A 24,223-nucleotide genomic window follows, 5' to 3' on the forward strand; every position below is an offset into this window, starting at 1 on the left:
ATATATTTTCGAAAAGAGATCCATTTAAAAGATTGGCTTCTCTGCCTTTTCAGTCCAAGCATGGCTCTGCTTTGGTCTGGCTGGTGGGAAGAATAAGGGGATGACAGATGCACTATTGAAGTAACCAGGACACAGACGTTGTTTTTAACTTGCCCAACACACACACTCACACACACACACACACAAATACATCAGCATGGAGGAGGACACACTTTCCATGCTGTATGAACTTGGGCTTTAAGTATATTATCAAATCAAAGACAGTCTTGAGGGGAAAATAAGATGTAAATATTAAGGATAAAGACAATGTTTTTTTTTTTTATTAATATAACTGTGATGCCACCTGTAAGAAGGTCACTTTTAACTTACTGAACTTTCCTTATCGGCAGACAGGGGACTTTCATTAAGAAAAAAAAAATGGAAAAAGTTCACGATGAGAAATAAAGCAACTTTGAAACTTTTGGTATCCGAACCCAAATCCATGGTCAGAACTCATGCAGCCAGTCTCTTATAAATATGTCAAAATCAGACACATCTGAGATGTATACTGAACCTGCATTAATGACAATAACTGTTCCACCCCCCCCCCCCCCCACCTACCCCCCCCCCCCCCACCTACCTGTGTTTGGATTATACTACAAAGTACCCTATGCCTCAACATCAAGGCACACAAATCAATGGGTCCAGTGGCGTTCACTGCCAAAGGGACCAGCAGTAACGTCATTAGATTCATGTCAGCTTCAAAACACAAAAGAAACAAAATTGCCCTGCCCATATTTTTATGGAGATACAGTTAGCATGAATATAAAGCATGTCCACTAAAAGCATGTACTGAGGTGAAGACGCAGGCCATGTCCTTATTGTTTCTGACATTCTGAGGTTATGACATGCCCTGAAAGAACCAGAACCATGCAGGCATCTTCCAGGTGTGTCATTTTCCTTCAGAGGCCTACTATAGAAAATGAAGTAAGGGATTAAAGCGAGTACCAGTACACAGTGTCAAATCCTTGTCTAAGCCAATTAAAAGCTACATCACACTAGATGAGAGGGGAAAGCCTTGTACACTGACATTAGGCTTGCTTAAGGAGAATCTGAGGCACATGAGGGAAATTGCTCTGGCAGGGTAAGCTGGGCGACGATCAACCATTAAAACCCCCACAAGACGATGAAAATGGGCTGCAGGCTCAGACCATGGCCATTAACCACAGGCAAGGACTCTGATTTAAGAGTATGTAAGGCCGTTGAGTCATGTCACTGACCCACAGAACCGGAACATGTGCGTGCACACACTATTTCTATGGCTGAGGGCGTAATTGCTCCTCAAGCGAAAAGACACACAACACAAAGACGTCGGATTAAGGTGCATAGAAACCATAGTTTAATTGCCAGGGCACTGAGCAGGAATATCTTAATGCGCTGAGCTTGAATTAGGCCAAAGTGTTCAGCAGTGGAAAATAGCCTTAAGAAACAATTACCATTATCCAAGAGATCTTGTCATGTAAATAAAATGTCGTGCTATTCTAGAAGGTATATTACCCATGTCTGTCTGAACATAAACAAAGCTCTGACCTTGCAGGGAGACAACACAAATTTGACCATGTTAATATGGCTTCTCTCCCTCTCTCTCTCTCCCTCTCTCTCTCTCTCTCTCTGAACATAACTAAAAGATAAAATTGGGTCTCGGGTCTTGGGTAGTGCATGTTGTACGTAGCAGTGAATCATTCTAGTTAAGTACAACCACTGGCACTACTAGCCCTTAGGTTTTGCATACATCTGCTTAAAATACACACATTCGGCTGAGTGCATTTGCCCTTTGCATGCCTCAATGAGCATGGCTACCTTAGGGAAGGCAAATCAGACTCAGCCATCAGATTTTGCATAGGTAATCATTCAAACCTCATGCTCAAAACATTTGTTTGATTGGTCCAAACGACCAGATTAAGATTTTTTTTTTTTTTTGTGTGTGAAACAAATCGAGAACAACATTTAAATACAGAAACATGAAATTTGCCAATAAAACACCGAGTGCAAAGCCTTACAAAGGAGCATAATAAATCTTTGTCTGCTTCCAGCGTTCCTGGCAGAAAGAGCCTTCAACCCTGCAGTAATTTGCCTACGTGTTCGAGATGCACGAACGATGGTGGCCAGCATTTGCCTGTAAAAGCAGAGGGGAGTCGCTACTTTCACTGTGACCTTCAAATGTATTATTTCTGTCCACTGAAACCACCCGTCTACTCTCTATGGTCTGACGGCAATCCATAAAGAACGCACGTGCTAAAGGGAACATCTAAATAATATAAAATGTGGCTAATACTACTGACATCAGTGCCCCATCACAAACACCAACCTACTACCAGAACAATGTGCATTTGTAAAATTCTCTTTTTTCTTTAAACTATTTACCTCAGCAGTTTGCTTTGAAGATCCTCATTCATAAAAACACTATCCTTGTCAGGTAATATGGTTCATTAAAGATGTGGCAGATAACTACAAATAAAACCATACAAATGGATTAGGTTGATTAGAGTGGGAACAAGAACACAGCAATTATTTTAAATTAGCCACTGTTCGGCTTGGACCTGACCCTGCTTAGGATCCCATTAGAAGTAATTATTACCTAAATGGAACTCATTATATGATTCATCCTGTCCACCTAAGCAGTTCCACATGGAGAAGTCCAGCATCTGGAGACTAGGAATCGAACCAGCTTCGGAAAACAAACATAAACCTAATGACATCTGTTTGCGTGACAGTTTAGACTATGTTTAAGTGTGTCTGTACGCTGGCTGTTCGTGGTTCAAGTGAGACCCAACTGGTTGTGTCCTGAGCAGTGAAATCAATCCGGAAACATCCACCATTGATCTTGCATTTAAATAATGATAATAATTAAAAAAAGCAAAAACATATTTTAACAAAAGCGCCCTGATTATTGCCAAAAGCAGAACAAAGCAATTCTACAGTTTCATAAACAATCAAGTTTGGGGACACAGACATGAGTGCCAAATGCCATTCATAACACAGGAAAAACAGAAAATTAACCAATCCACAACCCAAGTATGTACACATACGGGCTGGGACTGATGATCTAAAGGCAGCCAAACAAACTCTGAACATTTCTGCGCAGGACGTGACATTTGTTCCATGTTTCTTGGTGATTATGCGCGACCCCCAGCTGCGCCTAAAACCCCAGCACTTGTGTGAAAATGTAATTATCATGTTAGCTTAATGTGCGCCATAAAAGGGTTCTTGTGCTCGTCTTGATCTAAACATCAAAGCGAGCGAGTGCTGGTACCTTCTCGGAGCAAAACGTATCACACAAATCTTATTACGGACGATATCTAATTACTCCCTGGAATCCAATGCGCACTTGGAACGAATACAAAGCTGGAAATACCTCCTCTCCTACAACCGCGCCGTGTGACTCTAATCAAGGCACATTAGCCACGTCAAAGGGACGGAAAGGCCCTGTCATATGACGGGTCACAGACCAGCAGCGACGTCCAGGTTTGAAAACAGAGAGGAATGTGGATTACTCAACAGAGCATCTGCCCTCGAACCTTCGGAACCGGCTCGCCAGCCAAAACCACTCAGCTCAGCCACTGCCGCTCTGCTCGACTGCTCCGCTGTAGATTGTGTTACAAGATTACAGCGTGCAGTTAATCAAAGGTCGTCAGAGGAGCATCTTGGAATGAGGGCAGGGCGGAAGATCAGAGAGAGGTTCCCACACTAACAGTGCCGTGTGTTTTTGGACATCAGCATTCTGAGCGCAGAGGGGGTAATCCAATCCAATCCACACTAATCCAAATGAACACAGTGCACGCAGATGTGTAGAGAGAGTGAGTGAGGCGGCGCTGCCGCTTATCAGCTGTCAGTGGTCGGCTGCTGTAGCGGCCAAGTGTTATCAGAGTCAGCCCTGCTCAGGGATTGGAGGACCCTACTGTGTTGAGTAAACACAGAAACCTGTCCTCATGCTTATCGAGAGAGAGAGAGAGAGAGAGAGAGAGAGAGAGAGAGAGAGAGAGAGAGAGAGAGAGAGAGAGAGAGAGAGAGAAGGAGGGAGAGAGAAGTGGTAGTGAGGAAGGGACCGAGAATAAGGGGAAAGGAGAAACAGAGAGGGAGAAAGGCTCTGTCTCCATGGCAACCTCCATCTCTCCTCCCCTTCCCCCAGTCTGCAGAGAAACTCTGGTGGTCTTTGTGTAACGCGATTCCACTAGAATGCACTGTGTGGATTAAAGGCGAGCGGTGCCCGCAGGGCTGAGGCTGGGCCACAGTAAAGACATTATTACCCAGATCAAACGCTGTAATCACACTGCACCGAGGGGGCTTTCGCATCCGCGGCAGATAAAGCCCCGGCCTGGCAACGCTCAGGTGATTAGGGGATTATTACTCTGTCTTTCAGCACCGTGCCAGCCTCTCACCCACCCAAACAGCATCATCTCCACTGGCTAAAGAGCACAGAGGGGACGAAAGCAGCCAGAGAATGCAGTGTGGCATGTTATGCACAGGCCATATCTCAACGCACACCAACGTGCAATACAGCCTTCAAATAAAAAAGGGAGGGGGGGGGGGGGGGGCACTGGATGAAGGAGAAGGAGAAGCTGTGCTGCAGCCCCTGTTGATGAATACTGGATCTCCACTTGTGTTCATTGCTGGTAAATGACAAAGCAGGGTAACCAGTTACTTCAACTTAATGCTGGAACAACCGCTGCTGCGTGAAGCACTGTAGGACAGCAGAAACACATTGTATTCCGAAAACACACAGTGGCCTCCTAAAGCCGTGGGGGATTTTAGAATGGATGATGTTCTGCTTGCCAGCACACTTTACATACGAAACAAAGAACCTGCATGTCTTTTTATACTGAGCTAAACTTTCTGTAACACCATCAACCATATTAAAAATAGGTGATAGGAGTTTCAGGGACCATAAACCGTGTACAAGATCATGTACACGAGAAGTGCTAAAAACATAGCACAATGGGAGAACGATCAATGGAGGGTGGAACAATAGGCGCCCCATGGCCTCCTCTAGCGCCCAGTGTCAAGCACCCTAAACGGGCTGAGAGCTTTCATCCCCGCACGGCCACTCAGCTGTTTGATTGAGAGAGGAAGAAGAAAGCTGGAAAAGAGAAGGGGAGCCTCCATACAAATGCACACTTCAGGAGCACAGGGGGTGGTTGGAGGGTTAGAGAGAGAGAGAAAAAAAAAGGAGTGAGTGAGTGAGTGAGTGAGTGAGTGAGTGAGTGAGTGAGAGAGAAGAGAGTGAGTGAGTGAGTGAGAGAGAGAGAAGAGAGTGAGTGAGTGAGTGAGTGAGTGAGTGAGTGAGTGAGTGAGAGAGAAGAGAGAGAGAGAGAGAGAGAGAGAGAGAGAGAGAGAGAGAGAGAGAGAGAGAGTGCTGAAAGCATTCGCCTTGGCTTTTATTAGCCAACAACAACATTACTGAAGAGGCAGCCAGCAGAGGGGCTCAAAGCGAAAGCCTGGGCTTCTGCAGGGGAACAGCAAGGGAGAAATGGGCTGGAGAGGGCATTTATCTCTGCCAGCCCCCTAAAAGTACTCCACTTGCAATAGAACATTCACAGAGGCTGGAGAGCATGGTTTGCGTCATGCTTCCTTTAAGTGGCTTTAAATAAGTTCACTTCTCAACTGATCACCCTGTTGGTCACCTTAGAAACAGCCGGGGATTTCATGCGACGTTCCGAGAGCGCAGGTTACCCGCAAAAAAAACAAAAAAAACATACAGAATAAACAGCATTAATTCCTTCTTTTTTATACAAAAACAGTTTATTGAATTATCAACAACTGTACATATCTTCAGTGACAACACAGTTTGCTACATACTTTGGTGTGTGTTGAGACGTGACTGTATCCTCAGACTCTATGTAAAAGGGAGGGGAGTTTGACAATAGCGGGATGCAAAGGACAACTTGGCCAATCATGTCATAAATGCCTGCACGTTAGTCTTGGCCTTTACGCTTTGTTTGGCTTAGCTGTAGGCATGTTAGCGGACTATGCTTCTTGCGTACAAGACACTATGCACACAAACCCCAGAGAACATCACGGGGGCTGAGGAAATATTAACCGATTCATCCAAATCATGTCCGTCCACTACAAGATAAAATACTGTGTCCTGTTCATACGGTAATGCAGTGAAGTCACAGGTCATGGAAGGGTCCTCCAGTCAGACAGTGCGATCAAATGTATTCCACATGCCTGTCCACATCACAGGGCTTTTCCTCTGTAGGAAGCTGGCCTGTCTTCTCAGAGGCTCTTATGGAAGAGTCCGGTCAGACTGTACAATCAAACATACTCCATAATCCCCATGTCTGTCCACAACAAAGGGTTCTTCCTTCTGGAGGAAGCTGGCCTGTCTTCTAGAAGGCTGCCTGTAGGGAGTCAGAACAGTCACTCCTCATCAGGTGGAATCTTGAGTGTCTGCCCACCTTCTGCAGGAACTGCTCTTAATGCTGAGCAACAGCTGTTGCCTCAGGTGCTTTAGCGGACCGCTAAGGCAAGAGCTCTCCACTGCGAGGAGGGGCAAGATCCACAGGACATTTTACAAAAAAACATCTCTGAAATGTGATCTAGCTCAAAATTGTTTTCAGAGAGAGGGAGGGGGGTAAATTAGATTTCCATAAAAAGGTTAGCCTGGAATACGAACTTTGCAGGAAAAAAAAAAAAAAAAAGATAGAATATCCTTAGAAAAAAAAAAAAAGTCCTAATCTAATTTCCAAGCCCCGGTGGAAAACAAAGCATCAAGGAGAGGAAAGGGGTGGGGAGAGAGAAAGAACCATCACAAATGTAACTGGACACCAAAATATAAATCTATAAAAGGCCTTTTAATACTCCATTATGTACACTTTTCACAGAACCTCCAAACGGATAAAGTTTCAGAACGAAGCGCTGCTTCACGCTGCAGTATGGAACATTCGCACTGTACTTTAAAAAAAAAAAATCTCTTCTCTAGTGCCATATGACTCGCTGGGTGTGGTGGTTGAGGGAGAGATGAGCATGTAAGAAGCATTAGTGGCTGAAGGCTGTCCAGTCCAGTCCACCCCAGTCCAGTTCATTACAGCCCATACATGACTAATCCAGGCTTTTGTCAGTCAGGCTGTCCATGATTAGGTGATGGGGGATGAGACTGACACAGACAGTCAGGCAGACAGACAGACAGACAGGTGCTATCCTGTCTGTCTGACTAGAAGAGTCGTTGGAGTGAGGAGGAGTGCAGTACCCCAAACGCTCCGGTCTCACTCTACACGGCATGAGCTTCTCTACTCAGTTACTCGTCTTTCTAGTAGATCACTTCATACACTGTGGCCTTCTTGTCGCCAGAGCCGGTGACGATGTACTTGTCATCTGCTGAGATGTCGCAGCTCAGGACTGAGGATGATTCCTTTGACTAGTGGAACAGAAGAAAGAGACAGAGAGACAAAAGTGAGTACAACGGAAAAAAAAAGTGAGTCGGCTGAAATTAAACTGTCAAAACACTTATTTTCCGATGGTAGAACTGCATGAAGCTATGACTCACAAGCACCCCCCTTCCGTCCTCCAACCAATCACTCAAAGCAAAAACACTAAGAGTTGTATACATAAGCACTTCTCTCTGCACCATCATACTGCATTAGCTCTTGTGCCGACCTCTCAAGCCATAAACACTTGAGGGGTTAGCGTTATTTACTGGTGGACAGCGGCTGTGTGTGCGGGCCCACATCCTGCCTAAGTGGTCAGGGCCCTTGCGTTAATGACACACTCCGGCCCATTTCCGCTGATACAGGCCCTGTCCATCAGTCAGCGGTCACTCCGCCCTCTAGGGCAAAGCTGGGCTGCCCACAAGCTTCCTGCAGACAGCCTGTATTGATCTCTGTACCTGGAATATGCTGGCGCCGTAGGGAGTCCTCCATGCGTTCAACAGATTGTCCTTCCCAGTGCTCACGAACCATTTACCTTGTCAAGGGAAATCAAACGTAATTAGAGCTTTGCTGGGCTGCTGAGGCAAGAGAGAGCTAAAGGGAGATATGTGCAAAGCGACTGAAGGCAGGCTTAATGGGTTAGGACGGTCAAGGTTCGGTTCAATTGAGAGATTCGGTTCATGCGCAAAAAGACTAGTTTGCTTTCTTAGAAAACAATGGAAAGCGAGGACACATGCAACTGAAGTTAATTCCAAGACAAAGGTATGCGATCTCATGTCATTAAACTGTAGTTATAAATGCCATCACTTTTAGCAACGGTGGCACTGTCTGTCTGTTTAATCAAGGTAATGTCAATATTTCTTAGCATCTTACCACAGTAGGCGAACTTGAGGGAGAGCACACAGCTCTCATGCAGGTGGAGCTGGTACTTGTCAGGCTTGGTGTGATGGAGCACTTCTACATTGCTGCTCTCCATGCCCACAGCCAGCCACTCGCCCGTTGGGCAGTAGCCCAGTGAGAAGATCTGTATGTGGGACAAGAAGAGAGTGTCAATAGGTCACAGATCCTGTTGCAGGGCTTCAAGGATTATTCCTATAAATTCTTAACTTGATTTTTTCCCACAATTAATCAAATAATCTAAAGCGTAAACAAACATGTAATGCAGGTGCTTTTATTTTACATGTTTGAGCATCATCCATGTACTGCTGTGAAGACATTTCCACTTTATATAGATCCTGATTTGTATTAAGGTATTAGTATTGCAGACGAAAAGCTCAAACTCTTTCATTCTTAGTCATGTCTTATTCTGTTCTACTTTCTTTGCTGGCGTTATTCAAGGTTCTAGCTGTGCAACAAAGCAATTTCTTCTTTCATAACCCCGTCATGTAGCTGGCTCTATGCAGCAGTGATGAGAAAAAGAGGTCTTTTATATAAACAAACTTAAAAAAAAAAAAAAGTCAACTCTTCAGGAGGGCAATCAAGGATTTGAGGCTGCTATAAGCCACTTTATACATAAGCATGAGCTAATCTCAGCCACATTGGTTTGTCACCTGGTGCATTCTGAATACTTTTATTACAGCACTGGACAATTAACCTGCAGACTCTCATTTACACTGGGTAGTAAACGCAATTCAGAGCATGCTAGGTAGCAAACATATAGACTGCAGCTGGAGTTAGGACCAATACTGTCTCTCCAAACTGTAAAAGTCTTGCAAGCTGTGCCAAATTGTAATCTCCTATGAGTCTAGTGTGCAGCCCTAGCAGATATGGGCTACTGGTAGCTAAGGGGTGATATTTTACTTGCATATCGCTGTTGTAGGAAGAACCTCATATCTCCAAAATGGTAACTTTACAGGGGAAAGAAAAAAAAAAAAATGTACTTCACTTTTAATGTAAGTCAATGGAACCAGATGTCTTTCCAAGTCATTTTGGGATATTTTTTTGGGCCATTCCTCACGAAATTTACACACAATATACAGAACAACAGGTAATTTCAAATGATGTCAAAAACTGAAAAACGACAAAAATGGAGATAAGAGGGTTTCTTCCGACAGCAGCGATATTTTGCTTACTGTGGTGCACTGCAACTTGTTTAAACAACAGAAAAAACATTGTAATTGCTGGAGCCCTAGTATGTACAGAGCAGGGATTTTACCTGAGACGTGAAGTCATGCTGTTGCAACTGCCGGCCCTCTCTTAGGTCCCACGAACGCACAGTGTTGTCCAGGCCTCCTGTCCATAGTTTAGTACCATCATGTGAGATGTCAATGCAGCTGGCACCGTCTGTATGGCCTTGGAACTGCCTATAATACCCGCAAGGCAATGGGGTAATCAGCTACACTCCAAAGATACCAATCATGCTTACTACAATTTCACACAGAGTCAAGGCGAAGGGCTTACCTGACAAGAGTCTGGTTGTGGAGGTCCCAGACAGCGATGTTGCCATCACTGCAGCAGGAGAAGCAGACCTTGGCATCAGGGCTTATGGCCAGAGCATAGCAGGCTGGGGCTGAAGAGGTCAGCTCAGCCTTGATGCGAGGAGTCTGTGAGGCCAGGTCCCAGATGGTCAGAGTGCTGGCCTCACCGCCCACGATCAGAGTGCGTCCATCGGGCAACAGTTTGCAGGAACGAATGTAGTTATCCCTGTTCTGATCCGGAGAAGAACACAGTAAGCTAAATACATTCCAAAGCACTGCCAATGCAAAAGTTTTGCATAACACTGCATACTAAATGCAATTTATACAATGTTATCCAGCACTCTTAAAAACAAAGCTGAGCTAGTATTTACATGATTTGGCAACTGTGGGAAAAGAAAAGTGAATGAGTCGTGTTCAAAACACCAAAGTCATTCCGTCCAGATAAAGAGAACCAGGATAATGTTGGCAAAAGTCCTAGTATACAAATATTAAAATTATGCATTATGTATGCCACTTCCAAATGTTCAAAGTATTTCAATAATGCATGTCCATATTTACACTGATAACAGGATATGGCTGGTAGTGGTTTCAGTTCTTACTAGGCAGTCGAGCTGGGACACCGGGCTTTTGCTGCCAGGCTGGCTGATGTCCCAGATTTTGACGCAGCCCTTGCCACCAGTGTAGACGTGTCGTGTGGGGTTGCTGATGGTAACAGCGCACACCACCTCACCATGGCTCAGTGTGTTGATCTGCCGGGCATGGCGTGGGATTCCGGGCCCAATCAGAGCATCTGGAGGGAAGGGGACAGGCTGCATCTGCCCATCAGCACTGACATGAAAAGAATAGGCCCTGAAAGAGAAAAGGAGAAAACACTTAAATGAAAGAGTCTCCTTAGTTATTTATCCTGTAGTCCACAGCATGACCACTGATTGAAGTGGGTTAATTAAATCAATTAGAGCAATGAGCGAGTGGTCTGAAAAGGGTTATTAAGACTAGTGAAAGGTTATTCTGTATGGTGCTGCTACGCAAATAGAGCTGTGAAGGGAAGGCTCTAGATGAGGTCATGTTTAAAGAACACTTACGGCTTCCCCCCAGAGATGGAGGTGAGGCTAGCAGGGAGACCTGGGGCTCTCATATGAGGATGCTCAAAGCTGGCCTACAAGACAGAAAGTAACATTAGTTCAATACATGGCTGCACCACCTTTAGAGGCATTGATTACAATAACACCACTGATAATGTGCAAGTAGCATAATATATACTACATTTGGTCTCAACTGATTTATGCTGTAAGAAAGGGAACATTGATGCAATGAAGAAACCAGACAGCCAGGTTGCCTGAATGCCCAGATAATGTTTATTTCACACTCCATCACTAAATAAAAGTTAAGGTTAGATAGGTGTACCCAATACCTAGTTTATTTTAGCTGAAAAGAATAAGCAACAAAGACAAAAACATTATTTGTTTTTTACCTAAAGCGTGCACTTGCAAGTGAATATAAGGCTGGGGGGTAAGTCTTACATATGCACAAAAGCACAAATTTAAATGCAGCATGCATGTAGTTGGCCGGCTCATATTAGAGTCATAAAGTCATAAAATCACAGTTTGGCCACAAACCAAAAATTGCTGCGACAGCAATAAAAATCGTCCGATTCCAGGCGTGCACCCCTGAAAATTACCTTTAGTGAGGGCAAGCATTCACTCTCACAAATACTCACAATGGGCGTGCGGCCATAGGCGGCAGCAGCAGCCGCAGTCATCTGAGGTGAGATGTGCAAGCCAGCATAGACGCCGGGACTGGTCAGTGAGCCGTTCATCTCGTGGTGGCCCATCATGGCAAAAGGCGTCGGGTAGGAGAGGGGGGTGCGCAGTGCAGGAGCAGCTACACAGGCACACAGAGCAAATCATAAATCAGAATCCGTCAAGGACAGGCAGAGGAGGAGCCAGAATGGCGATCCATCTCAATAAATCTAGTCTGCACTGAACCTTACAGACCAAGGCACAGAGACCCCCCCCCCCTCATTTTCAGTCACATAATAATCTACTTAAGCAGCACATAAAAGAGAGAAGCTAGGAGGGTTTTTGGAGGGTTATGTGGGTGCGCAGGTCATACTCACCCAGAGCTTCCATAGGGGGCTTGCCCAGGATAGGCCGCAGCCCTGGCGTGCTGCTAGTGCCAGGGGTAGGGGCATCGTTACGTGGAGTGGGGGTGTTGGACTTGAGACCAGGCGTCGAGGATTTGTCATTCTGTGTGGGGTTTGGGGAGGACAAACAGAACAGAGAAATCTTCAAAAAAAAAAAATGAGGCAGCATCCAGGCAGAAGATTTGAGTGCTGGCTGAACTTAATCCAATCCAATTCTGACAAACCCGCTACTCCTACGAGCTATAAACCCCGCTATTTATCCCAAAACCCATTACTGCTACAATGGAGATGAGGCTCATTTTTATCCTATCCCCCGCTTTTTCCCTTTAATCTTTTTGCCGAGGCAGAAGGCCTAGAATGGTTAAACGCATTGAGTTATTAGCAGAGAAGACACGACTGATCCTGCTATGGGAATGCATTATCCCTGACATTTACAGATGTATTTAAAGACGGGGCTGGGAAACAGACATTCACTCCTAAGCCATTAGTCAGAATGAGAGAGAGGAGAGCGAGCAAGAGAGAAAAAGAGATGGAGAGCGAGACAGAGACACACCACAGAAAGATCACTGCTGTGGCATCTATTTAGTTCTGTCTGGTTCACTCCCTCTCTCTTTCCCCTTTTATTACATGCCTCACAAGTGACACAAACGGTCACAAAACTCAGACTGCCTAGAAGGTGAACGGTGTTCAGCATGAAAAAGGAGTGAACTCATGCATGTTTGTGCACGTGCCCTTACATGGCCATGCTCCTTGGTTTTGGAGGAAGGTGTGCTGCCAGAGGAGGCCACAGATGCAGGGCTGTTGGGCGTGTCCTTCTTTGGAGGGCGGGGCTTGTCTATGCCATTCTCTGGTGGGGAGTGAGCTGGACTTGCTCGGGGTGTGGCAGGGTCCTACAAAAATGAAAATGCCACAAAAAAAAGAAAAATCAGATTAAAACACTAAGCTCAATCATAACCACACTACTGTACTAGAACTGACAGAATTTTGTCCTTTGCATAAAGACTGAAAAACAAACCAATTCATAACTGTTTATAAAAAGAATTAACAGTCACCTCGTTAGAAACGTCGACCACAAGGTCATCACTTTTGTCTCCATCGCTGTCCTGTGTAAAAGATCAATCCGTCAAGCTCCTGGACACAATTAACATTACAGAAACATTCATAAGCTTTCATCCTGCAGACTCACATATCTGCTCAGGTTGTCCTTCTCTTCCATTTTGCGCTTCTTTGAGTCCAGGCTGTAATCTGAGGAGCCACGGTGCTTCTCACTGGAGGTACGCAGGCTATCAGATGGAGAGATGGAGTTGTTCTGAAGAAGAAACAGATAGCAGAAATATTAAAGGAATTGATCAGGCATCCTCTCGCTATATTCTCTGAAAAAACATCACAGAGCATGGTTTAATATTTATGAATAATTTAATTGCTATATCATCATCTACAGGGAGATTCACGTGAAGGAGGCCCCGAAAATTCTGTTGTATCTCCTGTTAGGATTAAGCAATCTGAACCAAAAAATACACAACATATCTTGACGTATGTCTAATCAATTCCATTCCATGCGATGCTGGAAGTAATCTTTTTAAGACAGACACATGAAGGGGTGTGAGGGTTTGCAAATGGAGGTCGTTTCGTTCAGATTGCTTAGTCCTCGTGAGAGTTAATACAGAACATTCGGGACCTCTTTCGAGTGAATCTCCCTGTAGAACAACAAGTTTCCAAAACACAAACTGTATTTATTATTCCTCACTGGTAATACGCCTTGTGGCAACATTATTAACTGGAACCAGATTAGAAAACAATTGCAGACAGAATGACAAGTACTTTGCAGCCATGGGTCCTGAAAGGGATCCAACATGGGAAATAGCGAGGTGAGGAGAAAAGAAAGGAAGGGGGAAAACAGGAAAACAAGGTAGCTTTCATCACTCCAAAACCCACACATTTTAAAAAGCCAGAAAAGGACTATTCATTCCAATAAGCCACCTTCAAACCCCAAAACAAGTCTAACACAAAGCACTGAAAATAGCCAAACCGTATCTAACAACCTACACTAGACTAAACACACAAGAATGTCCTGGCTACACAACAGAGCAGCCACAGTTAAGTAGACCAAAGAGAGGGGCTTGTTTTCATAGCCCCCTCCAACCCCCTCCTCCCTCCATTCCTAAAAGAGACAACAAACAGCTTCAGGAAGACATGAGCAGTGTACTAGTCCTGAACAACAGCTCTTTATCTGAGAGCAGCCAGGCTTGGATTGGCTCTGCGTGTGTGTGTAGGACCATGTAATGGCCATTGATTGCTGTAGCGTGCTTGGGCACCTCCTGGCTCTGACTCCAGGCCTGTGGAGCTGCTAGGCTACAGACAGCCGAACATAAAGCTATCTGTGGCCATAGGCAGGCAGCTGCTCTCCAGCAGTTAGCTTCTGTCCACTGGAACTTCCTCTGCCTCAGTTTATTTCCAGGCCCACTCAGACGCAGAAAAGTGAGACCACACACATGGCTGGCCCGACTCCAGCAAGCTAAGACAAGTATGTCCTCTGTAGAAAAACCCTACATTCTACAAAAAGGACTGGATTCTTCCTTGTTCCTGTAGCGCATACTCAGAGGTCATCAGTATGCACTGCCAACGGCTAAAAAGAGGCGCCAGTAAAGCAGAGAGACCTTTCTGGAGTGCTCTCTGGGCACTTTCTCAACATAATCCAACACCAAGAGCTTCTCTTAGGCTTCCCTCGCAGCTCAGAGAGATTGCAGAACACAACAGAGAGCAAAAAAGCCTAAGTTCATAGCAAGTGTAAAAGGAAACTAGGCTGAGAAGTGAGATTAAGTAGCAGACTGGGCAGAAGGCCCACAGTCCTATGTGCGTATGTGTGTGTGTGTGTGTGTGTGTGTGTGTAATGCCTGACCTTTTAAAGAGATGCTTAGCGTGACTCATTAAACAGAGTCACCACTATGCTATCAGATGACCTGAGACAACAGCAGCCGCAACACACACACACACACACACGGGCCCTGGGCCGCTAACTGCTAGAGGAGCTTCTTTTCCTTCAGACATGACTGCACCCATTGAGCCCTGGCAGGGACCGTCAGAAATCCAATCTCGCTGCCACAATCAGCCATCGGAGAGATTTAAGCCTACGTCAAATAAACGCTCTTTACAAGGAGATCAGAGGCAAGAAAACAATTCCACTGCCTGTGTTCATGCATATTTATTGGCCAGGCAAGAAAGGATGGAGGAAAACAGGCAGTAAACAGGGATGAGATAGTGAGTGAGGTGGTGCAGAGGGACTGGGAAGGATCAAATAAATCTGCTAAGAAGGGAGAGGAGAAAGTCATCTTCAATTGTGACGAAATTAGGGAGCAGTGCTAATATGTACATTGTAAAAAGAGTCTTTTCCCATCTGCGTGATGTGAGGGCTTATTTAATTTTTCAAAAAAAAAAACAACAACAAAAAAAAAAAAAAAACCTCATTTCCCCATTAGTCACTTTAATGAAAGCAGATTACTGTACGGACTGTAACTTGTGTGCGTTTCAGGCAAAAGGAGTCTTACTTGACATTTACATTAATGGAAATTTTCTTAGATGTGAAACAGACCAAGAAGCTCTTTCATGCAGGAAGAATGAGTGACAAAGCAGGAGACAGAATAAGAGCAGGTGAGAGAGTGGGTAAGATTATATATATATATATATATATATATATATATATATGGGGGAAAGAAAAACTGGCCACTCACCGTGCTCTCTGTAGTCACAGCATCCAGTTAGAGGGTTTGAGGACAGAGAGGGACATACGAAGATTGGCCAGACAAACAGAAGACAAACAAAAGTCAGTGAGTCTGTCAAACTAAGAGACCGTTTCATCACCTAGAAAAAACGCTAAATTTTCAAACTCACAAAATCAGGAACTTTCCTTTTTCCTGCCCCTGACAAAGTGATCTAGTTCTGTTCGAATCCCCAATACAATCTCAAAGCTTTTCACATTTTTTCACTGTTCTAAGCAACCGTATTTCTCAGAAAAATAACTAGAAGAATAAAAAGGCAAATATGCTCTTAACCCAACATGTTTTTTAGGCATTTATCAACAAATGACAAACAACATAAACATTACAAAATTTATTATGCAAAATAAAGCGTTTTGTAATGTGTGCTATTTTTATATTTGTAATGTTTATGATATTTTTCAATGTTAATCTATGCTATACAGCCTTCAAGTCAAAGGTTTAATCTGGTGAAGGGCCAGAGCTGTGGTGTTCTGGCTTTAATTAGAGCCTTGTATGTGCTGGTATCTCACCTCTGTGCTCCAGGTCGTGGTGGTTCTTCTCATCTTTCACAGACAAGTGAGGCTGGCTGCCCAAAGCACCTAGTGCCAGGAGGCCCGAACCAGAGCCTGTAACTGGTGGGATGCCTGGGGGCTGCAGGCCCGAGGGGTGTGGGGGCAGAGCCACAGGGCCATGAGCTGCGTGAGATAGGTGTTGGGCCTGGAGCTGCTGCTGCTGCGGAGAGATATACTACGAGTGGGCCAGAGAGAACACACACCAAGACAGGCCATCGGCCAAATGTACACACAGTCTTTACACTTTGTAAAAGATTTCTTGACTAATGGACCAACAGAGATGATCCAAAACCATTTTCTTTCAATATGGGAACTGTGGGCTGATGTCAACATCCGACATTTTTCCGTGTATTTATCTGCTGATTTCAGCCACTTTTAAAATGCAGAAATTGGGACTGAATCCATCTGCATTAGCATTATAGTGTAATTCATTAAAGGAGGTCCACAAATGCAGTAAAATAAATAAAATGGAAACATTTTTGAGCGGTAGCTAAGCCATGTCTAAACATTCTGCTCTTTCAGTTCACAAAACATAAAATATCAGAGAAAATAGCTCAAAGGTAAACATCTGCTCAATGGCAATATTTTTACAGCAAATATCTGCTGATTCTGATATCACCGTATATACCCCTTTTCCTTCTCCTAGAAAGTGACCATTTCAGAGATAACAGGTTTTGTCATGGTAGCGATTACAGACAAAATAACCCGTATGGTTTACATACTGGTCAAAGCACACGTGCTATTAGAGAAGCTGCGTGTGAAAGAACTGGGACTTGAAACTGTCAGCTGAAGCTCAGGAGACAGAAAAGACGAGTTTAGAGTCACAGCTGGGTGAGAAAACCCAGAAACCCAAGAAAGCTGGAAGTGAATTATGAAAACAGATTTCTATACAGAAAAGGCCGTGGCTGCCTAACGCGGCGTCTTTAAAGGAAACAGGCTGAAGCCACACACACAAACTGAGAAGAATAAAGTAGCAAGTGAAGTAAATTACACTAAAACGAACCCAATAAGTACAGATTACTGTGATGTGGGGCTGTTTTTCCTCCAAAATCTGACTACCTCTGCCAAGAAACCTAAAATGGGTTGTCACTGGACAGACAAAAATCACAAAATTCTGCCACGGCCATCTCCGTGCCCTTCTAAACTCTAGAAAATGTGTAGGGTGAGCTAAAGAGGAGAGAGCACAAGAGAAAATCTGGAAAGAATAAAGGGGAATGGTTTCTGCTTGGTATTCTTATGTTATACGGGGGAATTTCTTATAGCCCTTTTTAACAGGGGTGCCAATAATGGTGGGGGGGGCTGTATACACATAAAAAGGCACACAAGCTCCCCTTGCATTTGGGTTCGGTTAATTCCCATGTACGTATCACCCATGAAAATCAAACACTCCAGCAGCAGCTGGGCTGAGGTTCTGAGAGAATGCGTAAGCAAAAGTATGTTGTGTCGTTTGCAGCAGCCAGGGGTCCCGTGCTGGCATGTGTTCAAGCCTCCAATACTCCCATCAATATTTGAAGGGCTTGGGACAAGCTGACGGGAGTTAAAAGCCTCTCGGCAAGGAAAGTGTGCCGTTTAAAGTAAGCTTAAATAATACTTAGCACAGGCACCAATTTAAAAAAAATAAATAAAAAACTCCCCACAATTTACTACTATGCTCTGGTGGGCTGTATAATTTAGCCGCTGTTATGGCATGTACCTCCTTTCTATACAGTCTTCAACTCAATCTACGACCATTCATGGCCATTCTCACTAAATCCTGGGCATGTGTGTGTGTTTTCTTTTTGAAGTGAAAAGGGTAGAACCTTATTGGCTAAGTGCTGCGAGTACAGAGGTACAACCTTTCAGAATTATCAGCAGGTCATTAATGCCATGCCAAGAGTAAATATCAATACTAAAGGCTTATTTAGAAGTCTGGAATGCTCCGAAAGCTTGCCCTTTCCAGAGGATAAATCATTATTAAGATGTCCATCATGAGCTCATATTTGGGGGTGACTATAATTGCTAACAGCTTTGCCGATTATTTGCACAGCTGGCTGTATATTACAGCAAAGGGCCTTGAAGAATGGCAAGGGAAAGAATGGTATATAGAGGAATACCACCTGGGATTTGAACCTGTAACCTTGCCCTGCTCTCCAACTCTGAGCTGCCAAGTCAGTTATGAGACAGGCCTTGCACAAACCAGGGACCTTGCGGACATGAGAAAGGAGATAGGCGATCTGTGTGTGTATCAGGAGGGCCGTGCGTGGGTGGCTAGGTGGTTGTTAGGTGCGTGTGTGCAGTTAGAAAGTGAGTAAGGAGATAGAAGTGGGGAAAAAGTGAACGAGTGTATATGTGAGCAAACTAGGGAGGATGACAGACCACAAGGGAAATTAAAAAGGCAGTTGATTCACGGGGGAGGCCCTTCCCTGCTCATTCTGGCTAATGAGCCACTGATGTGTAATATGCATGGACAATCATTGAGAACTCTCATTAGCGCCCCGGAAGACAAGAAAATAAAGAAATAAAATGCCTCCTCTAATTTAATATTCCTAGATAAAGACCTCTTCTGTTGGTGTTAATCTCCTCCCCAACTGTGAAATACCACTGCCAAACGCTGGCCAGCCACCAGACGAATAAAAAGACGTCTGGGCAGTGGAAGTCAACCGGCCAAGCAAGATACTCGATTTACCCCTGTCCTCAGGTGGGATAAACTAAATCATTTAGCACTGTAACCATGCAACATGCAGCCTCTGAAGATCTACAGCTCCCTCTCCACACACACACACACAAACACTTAATTGGACCCTTAGCACAAGTGGAGGCCATCTTAAATGGTACTCCTGTGAGAGGTCTGGGAAGACATCTTGCAGCAGCTGCTGTGGCACAGTTAGCAAGGAGTTCGGTGGATGCCTGCATCTGTGCTGCTGCCCTGAGCCACATTCCCATCTACTGCAATACACCACCACAATCAGGGGCAGACACTACCCATCGCCCGGGGACCCCTGGACGCAACATTTCGCATTTCAGCTACAAAAATACAAAGCGTGTGGCCCGACTAGCCACTTGCCTCAGAGATGGTTTGCATTCTTTTTCAATTTTAACAAACCTGCTTGGTCAGACACCGAACTAATCGGACAAACCTGATTTTCCTCACAGTTCGTTCATTGTAACCACCATGACCGCTAACGTGACCATGGTGGTCCCTCCTGCCGAGCTGGTCTGCCTGGCGATACAGACGCTGTTTCACTGAAACTGAAAAGACTTAAATACAATATGGTAAATGAGAGTTTTTCACTGAAAGGCTGTCACTGCAACAGCTTAACAGAACCTAATAAAATAAAGCGAAAGACATCAGGGCAGACCAGCTCAGCAGGGGGGACCACCATATTCCCAACAATGTCAACCACCTTATTAATGTCAGGTTGTTTTTTTTTTTTTTAAATAAATTTCTGTTTACAAAGCAACACCTGACTGGTTTTGGTACTGAAGCATGCTTATTAATTGTTGATACGACATATACACTAAAAAAAAAAAATTGGTTATTTATTGATTTATTGGAGTTGACCGTGCACTTCAGCTCATTCTAAATTCAGTAACATCTTAATGCTGCCCCCAAAACAACCATAAGCAAAATCAAAGTAACAGACGAGACTATGGCAAGCATTATCTGAAATAAACAAGACCAAATACACGCATACACACAAAAAACGGTGAGGGCAGAAATGCTGAGCTGCTGGAGAAGGCCATCTTGAGACCTCTGATCAAAGTCATAGCGCTGCAGAAAAAAAGAGGAGGGAAAAAAAAAAAAAAAAAAAAAAAAAAAAAAAAAAAAAAAAAAGCACAGCTGTCCTAGATGCATCCTATTACTTGCTCTGGGGTCCATCAATAAGAGATGCTGGCAGCATCTCCACTGCCATGTGTGCGCATTTGAGTACACACCTCTCATCTCACCTTGTTCCTCTAGTATTCATGAGGATTCCAGCATCCCCCCCCCTCCCCAAACACACACACCCCCTGCTGTGTGCATTACATATGTTCACCACCTCACCACTAGACAAGCTAATGTTCTTTTGGAAACGGATATAAAAAAAGTAAAAAACCCATGCATACAAAATGAAAGCGAGACAAAGTCAAATTTCAGAAATTTAAATGCCAACTGTGTCCAAAGAAGGTAACAGACTTCTAAAAGTGCAAATAAAGACCACATCTAAATGGCGAAAGAATGCTTGCCCAAGAATTATAGCCTGTACTTTGAGATTTTCTCCTTGCAAGACAGTCATTAAGCAATAAAGCCGGTCTGGTGTAACGCAGCATCAAAGCTATCAGAAGGGATTTTCCCAGTAGATAGGCTGGCATTTAAAAGTGGCCACATGCCTGTCTCTTACCCCCTCTCAGATTCCAGGAAATCATTATCTAAGAATGGGGAGAGGGGTGGAGTGTCTGTGTTAAGGCCCTAATTGAATTCCGATATCAGGCTACAGAGCCGCCGCTGCTCCTGGTCCCCCTTCAACCTCCTTTGCCAGCAATGGTATGACCCTTAAGCAGAAGGCCAATCAAAGCAGGGTCAGCTCCTATAATCAGATCATAGCTGGTCCAGCTCTGGGGTCATGGGGCTGGGCCCATTCACTTACACACCAACCCAGAACTTTCAGTCGTGATCAATGAGGAGTATATGAGAGGCAAAAGGGAGCTGAATGAACATGTATAGGTGAGAGAAGTCATTTCAAGTTGTAACATGGTGACCAGCGCATGTGCCTGTGTGTATATCTGTTGTTATTCGTGGGTGCTATCCAGGTCAGCAATAAGGGATGAGCCTCCCAGTAATACCTGATCCAATTAGGCATGCAGCCTCTACAAGAGAGCTCTGAAGGGCTTTTCCATTCACATTCAGGGACAGGACACACCCAGGGTACATTAGCCCAAATACAGCTGGCCTAGCCTACAGACGCACTAATCCCAGCCACACATTAGATAACTAACCAAACGGCCAAGTGTACCAAAGAAAAAGAACACAAGGAAGGTCAGGGATGCAAGTAAAACACACAGCTCAGCACGCAATAATACACGTGTGTTAAAAACTAAACATGCATTACATTAACATATACATTAACACATGCATTTCATTTTCAAAGCATTCAAGAATGGGGCAAAACTGCACAAGATCATTTTCTGGAGTTAAAATAGCTTATTCCAAATGCAAATTCTGGAGTAGTTATTTTGAGGTAGTGACCGTGCAGTTTTGCCCCCTTACTACAGTGAAATAATAGAATTAAAGGGGTATACACACGGTGAGAGGCAGATTGGGAAGTCCACGTACCCCGATGATGGCATTCAGCTCTGTCATTGTCACTTGCTTGGCACGCTCAACAGCCTGCGCAACCTGCTGTTGGTGCTGCAACATAAAGATTAAAGAAAACTCAGACAAATAAAACCTTGACGCACAAAACCATTTCATGCTTGCTTAACACTATTCACAATAAGGCACAAGTGGAGGGATGCTCTGTACAAAAAAACTCTTCTGTCCAAAGCACTGCTTCACTTGTGTCAATACAGCATCTCTACAGATAAAACTGCTACTAAGGTTAACTTTGCACATAGTAAACACGTGTGATAAAACTCACCTCTTGTGACAGAAAAGGCATGATCTGAGCTAGAATTGCATTAAGCCTTTTAGCAATCTCGGTCTGGAAGAGAGAAAAACAGAAACAAAAATGAGGCAAATGACTAGTGCTGGAAACTACAACAGCACAAAAAGGCGAAAAAAGCTTGACTCAACCCCTTTTAGTGTTTACAACGATTAAGTCAATTACCATGGCAATCAGCAGCGCTTGACTCGACACACTCCAAACAGCGTGATATTGACATGTGAAATATTTAAAGCATTAGGAGAGCCCAGGGGAGAGAGAGCGCAGCTGTGATGAGTGTACACTCCAAACCGCATGGAACACGAGCCCGCCAGAGGCGAGCCGCGTTAAGAGCACCATTACACTTCACCCACTGTCAGGCCGGTAATGCAGTCTACTGCTGCTGAGGACTTCCCTATTACTCCATGTGCTGTATCACGGAGATGTGCGGTGACCTACATGTCAACGTTCAATGGAGACGAACACTCCGAGCTGCAGTCGTATTTGAGAAAGCACAGCTAAAATGTTGAAAGTTAAGTCTTGACTAGGCTTGGCTACATATTGAAAAGCCGGTTGTGTTGATGTTGGAATTAAGATGAGGCGTTTGGTTGGGGATGAAAATGTCTGCAGCAGCAGCGCTAGTCGGTGCCAGCAGTCAGTGCTCACTAATGAGAGAGGGTGGACTAGGGCCAGATCTGTCAGCAGCCTGGGCACATTCAGCCCCTCCCCCAGACCCCCCCCCCCCCCCACCCCCCATCATTTTCCCAGCACCAACCCCCCCCCAACCCAACGCCCCCACCTCCACCTCATCCATCCAATCCGCCACAGGGACTCGACCTCCATTCTCTCTCCGCCCGCCCGCCCGTTGCTATGGCAACTACAGACGAGCGGCCCCCATCTCCTATCGCGCTCCGATCATTATGCAAATGCTACCTCGGCTTGACCGTAACAGCCTGTAAAATCATATTACAGGCACACGGGCAGGTCATTAAATTGAATTTTCGGCCTGTCGATCAGATGAGCGCTGCTTGCGGAGGGTGGATAAAGAGGGGGAATGGTGGCGCAGGGGGTGGCATGGATGAGGATGACGGAAGGAGAAAAGCTTCTTCTCTAACCCAGAAATCCATGTCTTTCCCCCAGAAAGCCAGCTACAGTGGGTCGTCCTCCATCTTTCCTCCCTTCTATCTGGCAGCAGATAGCAGGAACACAGCACTGCCAAAATCAGAACCCTGTCCAGCGATGAAAGAGCCTCACATCACAGGTCTACCTGAAGCTTTGACTGAGACCAAAGCAGAAAGGGGTGCGATGGAGGGAGGTGGGAGAGAACTCTGCTACAGATGCATCATCTACGGAATTTATGAGGCTCGGTTCAACCCAGGGCCAGAGCCGAGCACAAACATATCACAGCGCTCTTCAGCCCTATTTCTCATTTCAATGGCAAACACGCAGCGCTGTGCTGACCGGGAAATTATTTATAACGTACTGCCGAAAAATGCCAAGTGGCGGTAGCGGCCAAACACAATATTTCTATAGGAGATGATTGGTAACACCCAAGAAAGTTTTTGCCCTCACCCCCCTTCGTCTGACGAGGAGAGATTCATTTCAGGCCAGGCTACAGACAAGTGTACAGTCTGGAATATCCAAGCAAGCAGCTGAAATTCAGGGATATATTGACAGTAATCTGAGGCGGATAGTGCTCCACATCAAAGGCACGGTGGAGTATCAACATGAAAGCAGTTTAGAGGACATACCAAAAATTCTTTGCTTTCTGTACATTCCCTGCTCTCAAAAAACATCTTTTCCTGACAGCTGGCTCTGCATGCAATAAACAGCCAGCCTTATAATTTTGTCAGCATTAGGACATTTGTATGAAAGCATGCTTGATTTATATTGAAGTAATGGGGTGTACAGCAACAGTTTGCCTTTAAAGAAAAATAAAATGACTCAAAACAAGGATTTGCAAGCTGAATGCTCGCTGAGGGGGAAAAAAAAGCTAGACGAATGCATCAACAAAAATGGTTGAAGAGCCAGCTCAGTGTATAATCCTTATTTGCCAAGATAAACCTTGTCAATAGCAGTCGAACATTTGACAGGATTTGCTGAGAGGCCTGGAGAGCACTGAGCGCATTCCTTAAGGGCTTACCACAACACTGACAGCTGGCCGAGTGGGGTCAAGGGTTGACTTATCTGTCACTCACTCTAAACCTTCGTACTCTATCTGGCAAGAAAAAAATCCCCTCCACTGTGCGTTGGGAGGATGGGTCGACATGTAACAGCAGCCATGTACATATGCACAAGTGTGCTAACTGCAAGCACGTGTGTAAAGCTGG

The 24,223-nt window shown here is 44.8% G+C and overlaps 1 protein-coding gene across 4 annotated transcripts in view; it reads right to left on the reverse strand.

The window, feature by feature from the left end:
* Positions 1–5,756: 5,756 nt before the first annotated feature.
* The window catches only part of tle3a (TLE family member 3, transcriptional corepressor a), a 25,030-nt gene continuing 6,563 nt past the window's right edge, over positions 5,757–24,223 (reverse strand). For 2 of the 4 annotated variants that reach the window (XM_037539967.1, XM_017691884.2), the window contains exons 6-21: positions 21,891–21,953; positions 21,557–21,661; positions 16,252–16,453; positions 15,695–15,702; positions 13,153–13,275; positions 13,019–13,069; positions 12,704–12,856; positions 11,940–12,069; positions 11,541–11,704; positions 10,906–10,979; positions 10,423–10,672; positions 9,807–10,054; positions 9,562–9,709; positions 8,280–8,430; positions 7,865–7,941; positions 5,757–7,396 (exon numbers count right to left, since the gene is read on the reverse strand). In XM_037539967.1, the coding sequence (XP_037395864.1) occupies positions 7,289–7,396; positions 7,865–7,941; positions 8,280–8,430; positions 9,562–9,709; positions 9,807–10,054; positions 10,423–10,672; positions 10,906–10,979; positions 11,541–11,704; positions 11,940–12,069; positions 12,704–12,856; positions 13,019–13,069; positions 13,153–13,275; positions 15,695–15,702; positions 16,252–16,453; positions 21,557–21,661; positions 21,891–21,953 (2,055 nt within the window). In that variant the 3' untranslated portion in view covers positions 5,757–7,288. The remainder of the gene's footprint in view (positions 7,397–7,864; positions 7,942–8,279; positions 8,431–9,561; positions 9,710–9,806; positions 10,055–10,422; positions 10,673–10,905; positions 10,980–11,540; positions 11,705–11,939; positions 12,070–12,703; positions 12,857–13,018; positions 13,070–13,152; positions 13,276–15,694; positions 15,703–16,251; positions 16,454–21,556; positions 21,662–21,890; positions 21,954–24,223) is intronic. The other 2 variants (XM_017691902.2, XM_017691892.2) reach the window with 2 other exon arrangements.

Source organism: Pygocentrus nattereri, chromosome 7 (genome assembly GCF_015220715.1).
Source record: "Pygocentrus nattereri isolate fPygNat1 chromosome 7, fPygNat1.pri, whole genome shotgun sequence".
Lineage (NCBI taxonomy): Eukaryota > Metazoa > Chordata > Actinopteri > Characiformes > Serrasalmidae > Pygocentrus > Pygocentrus nattereri.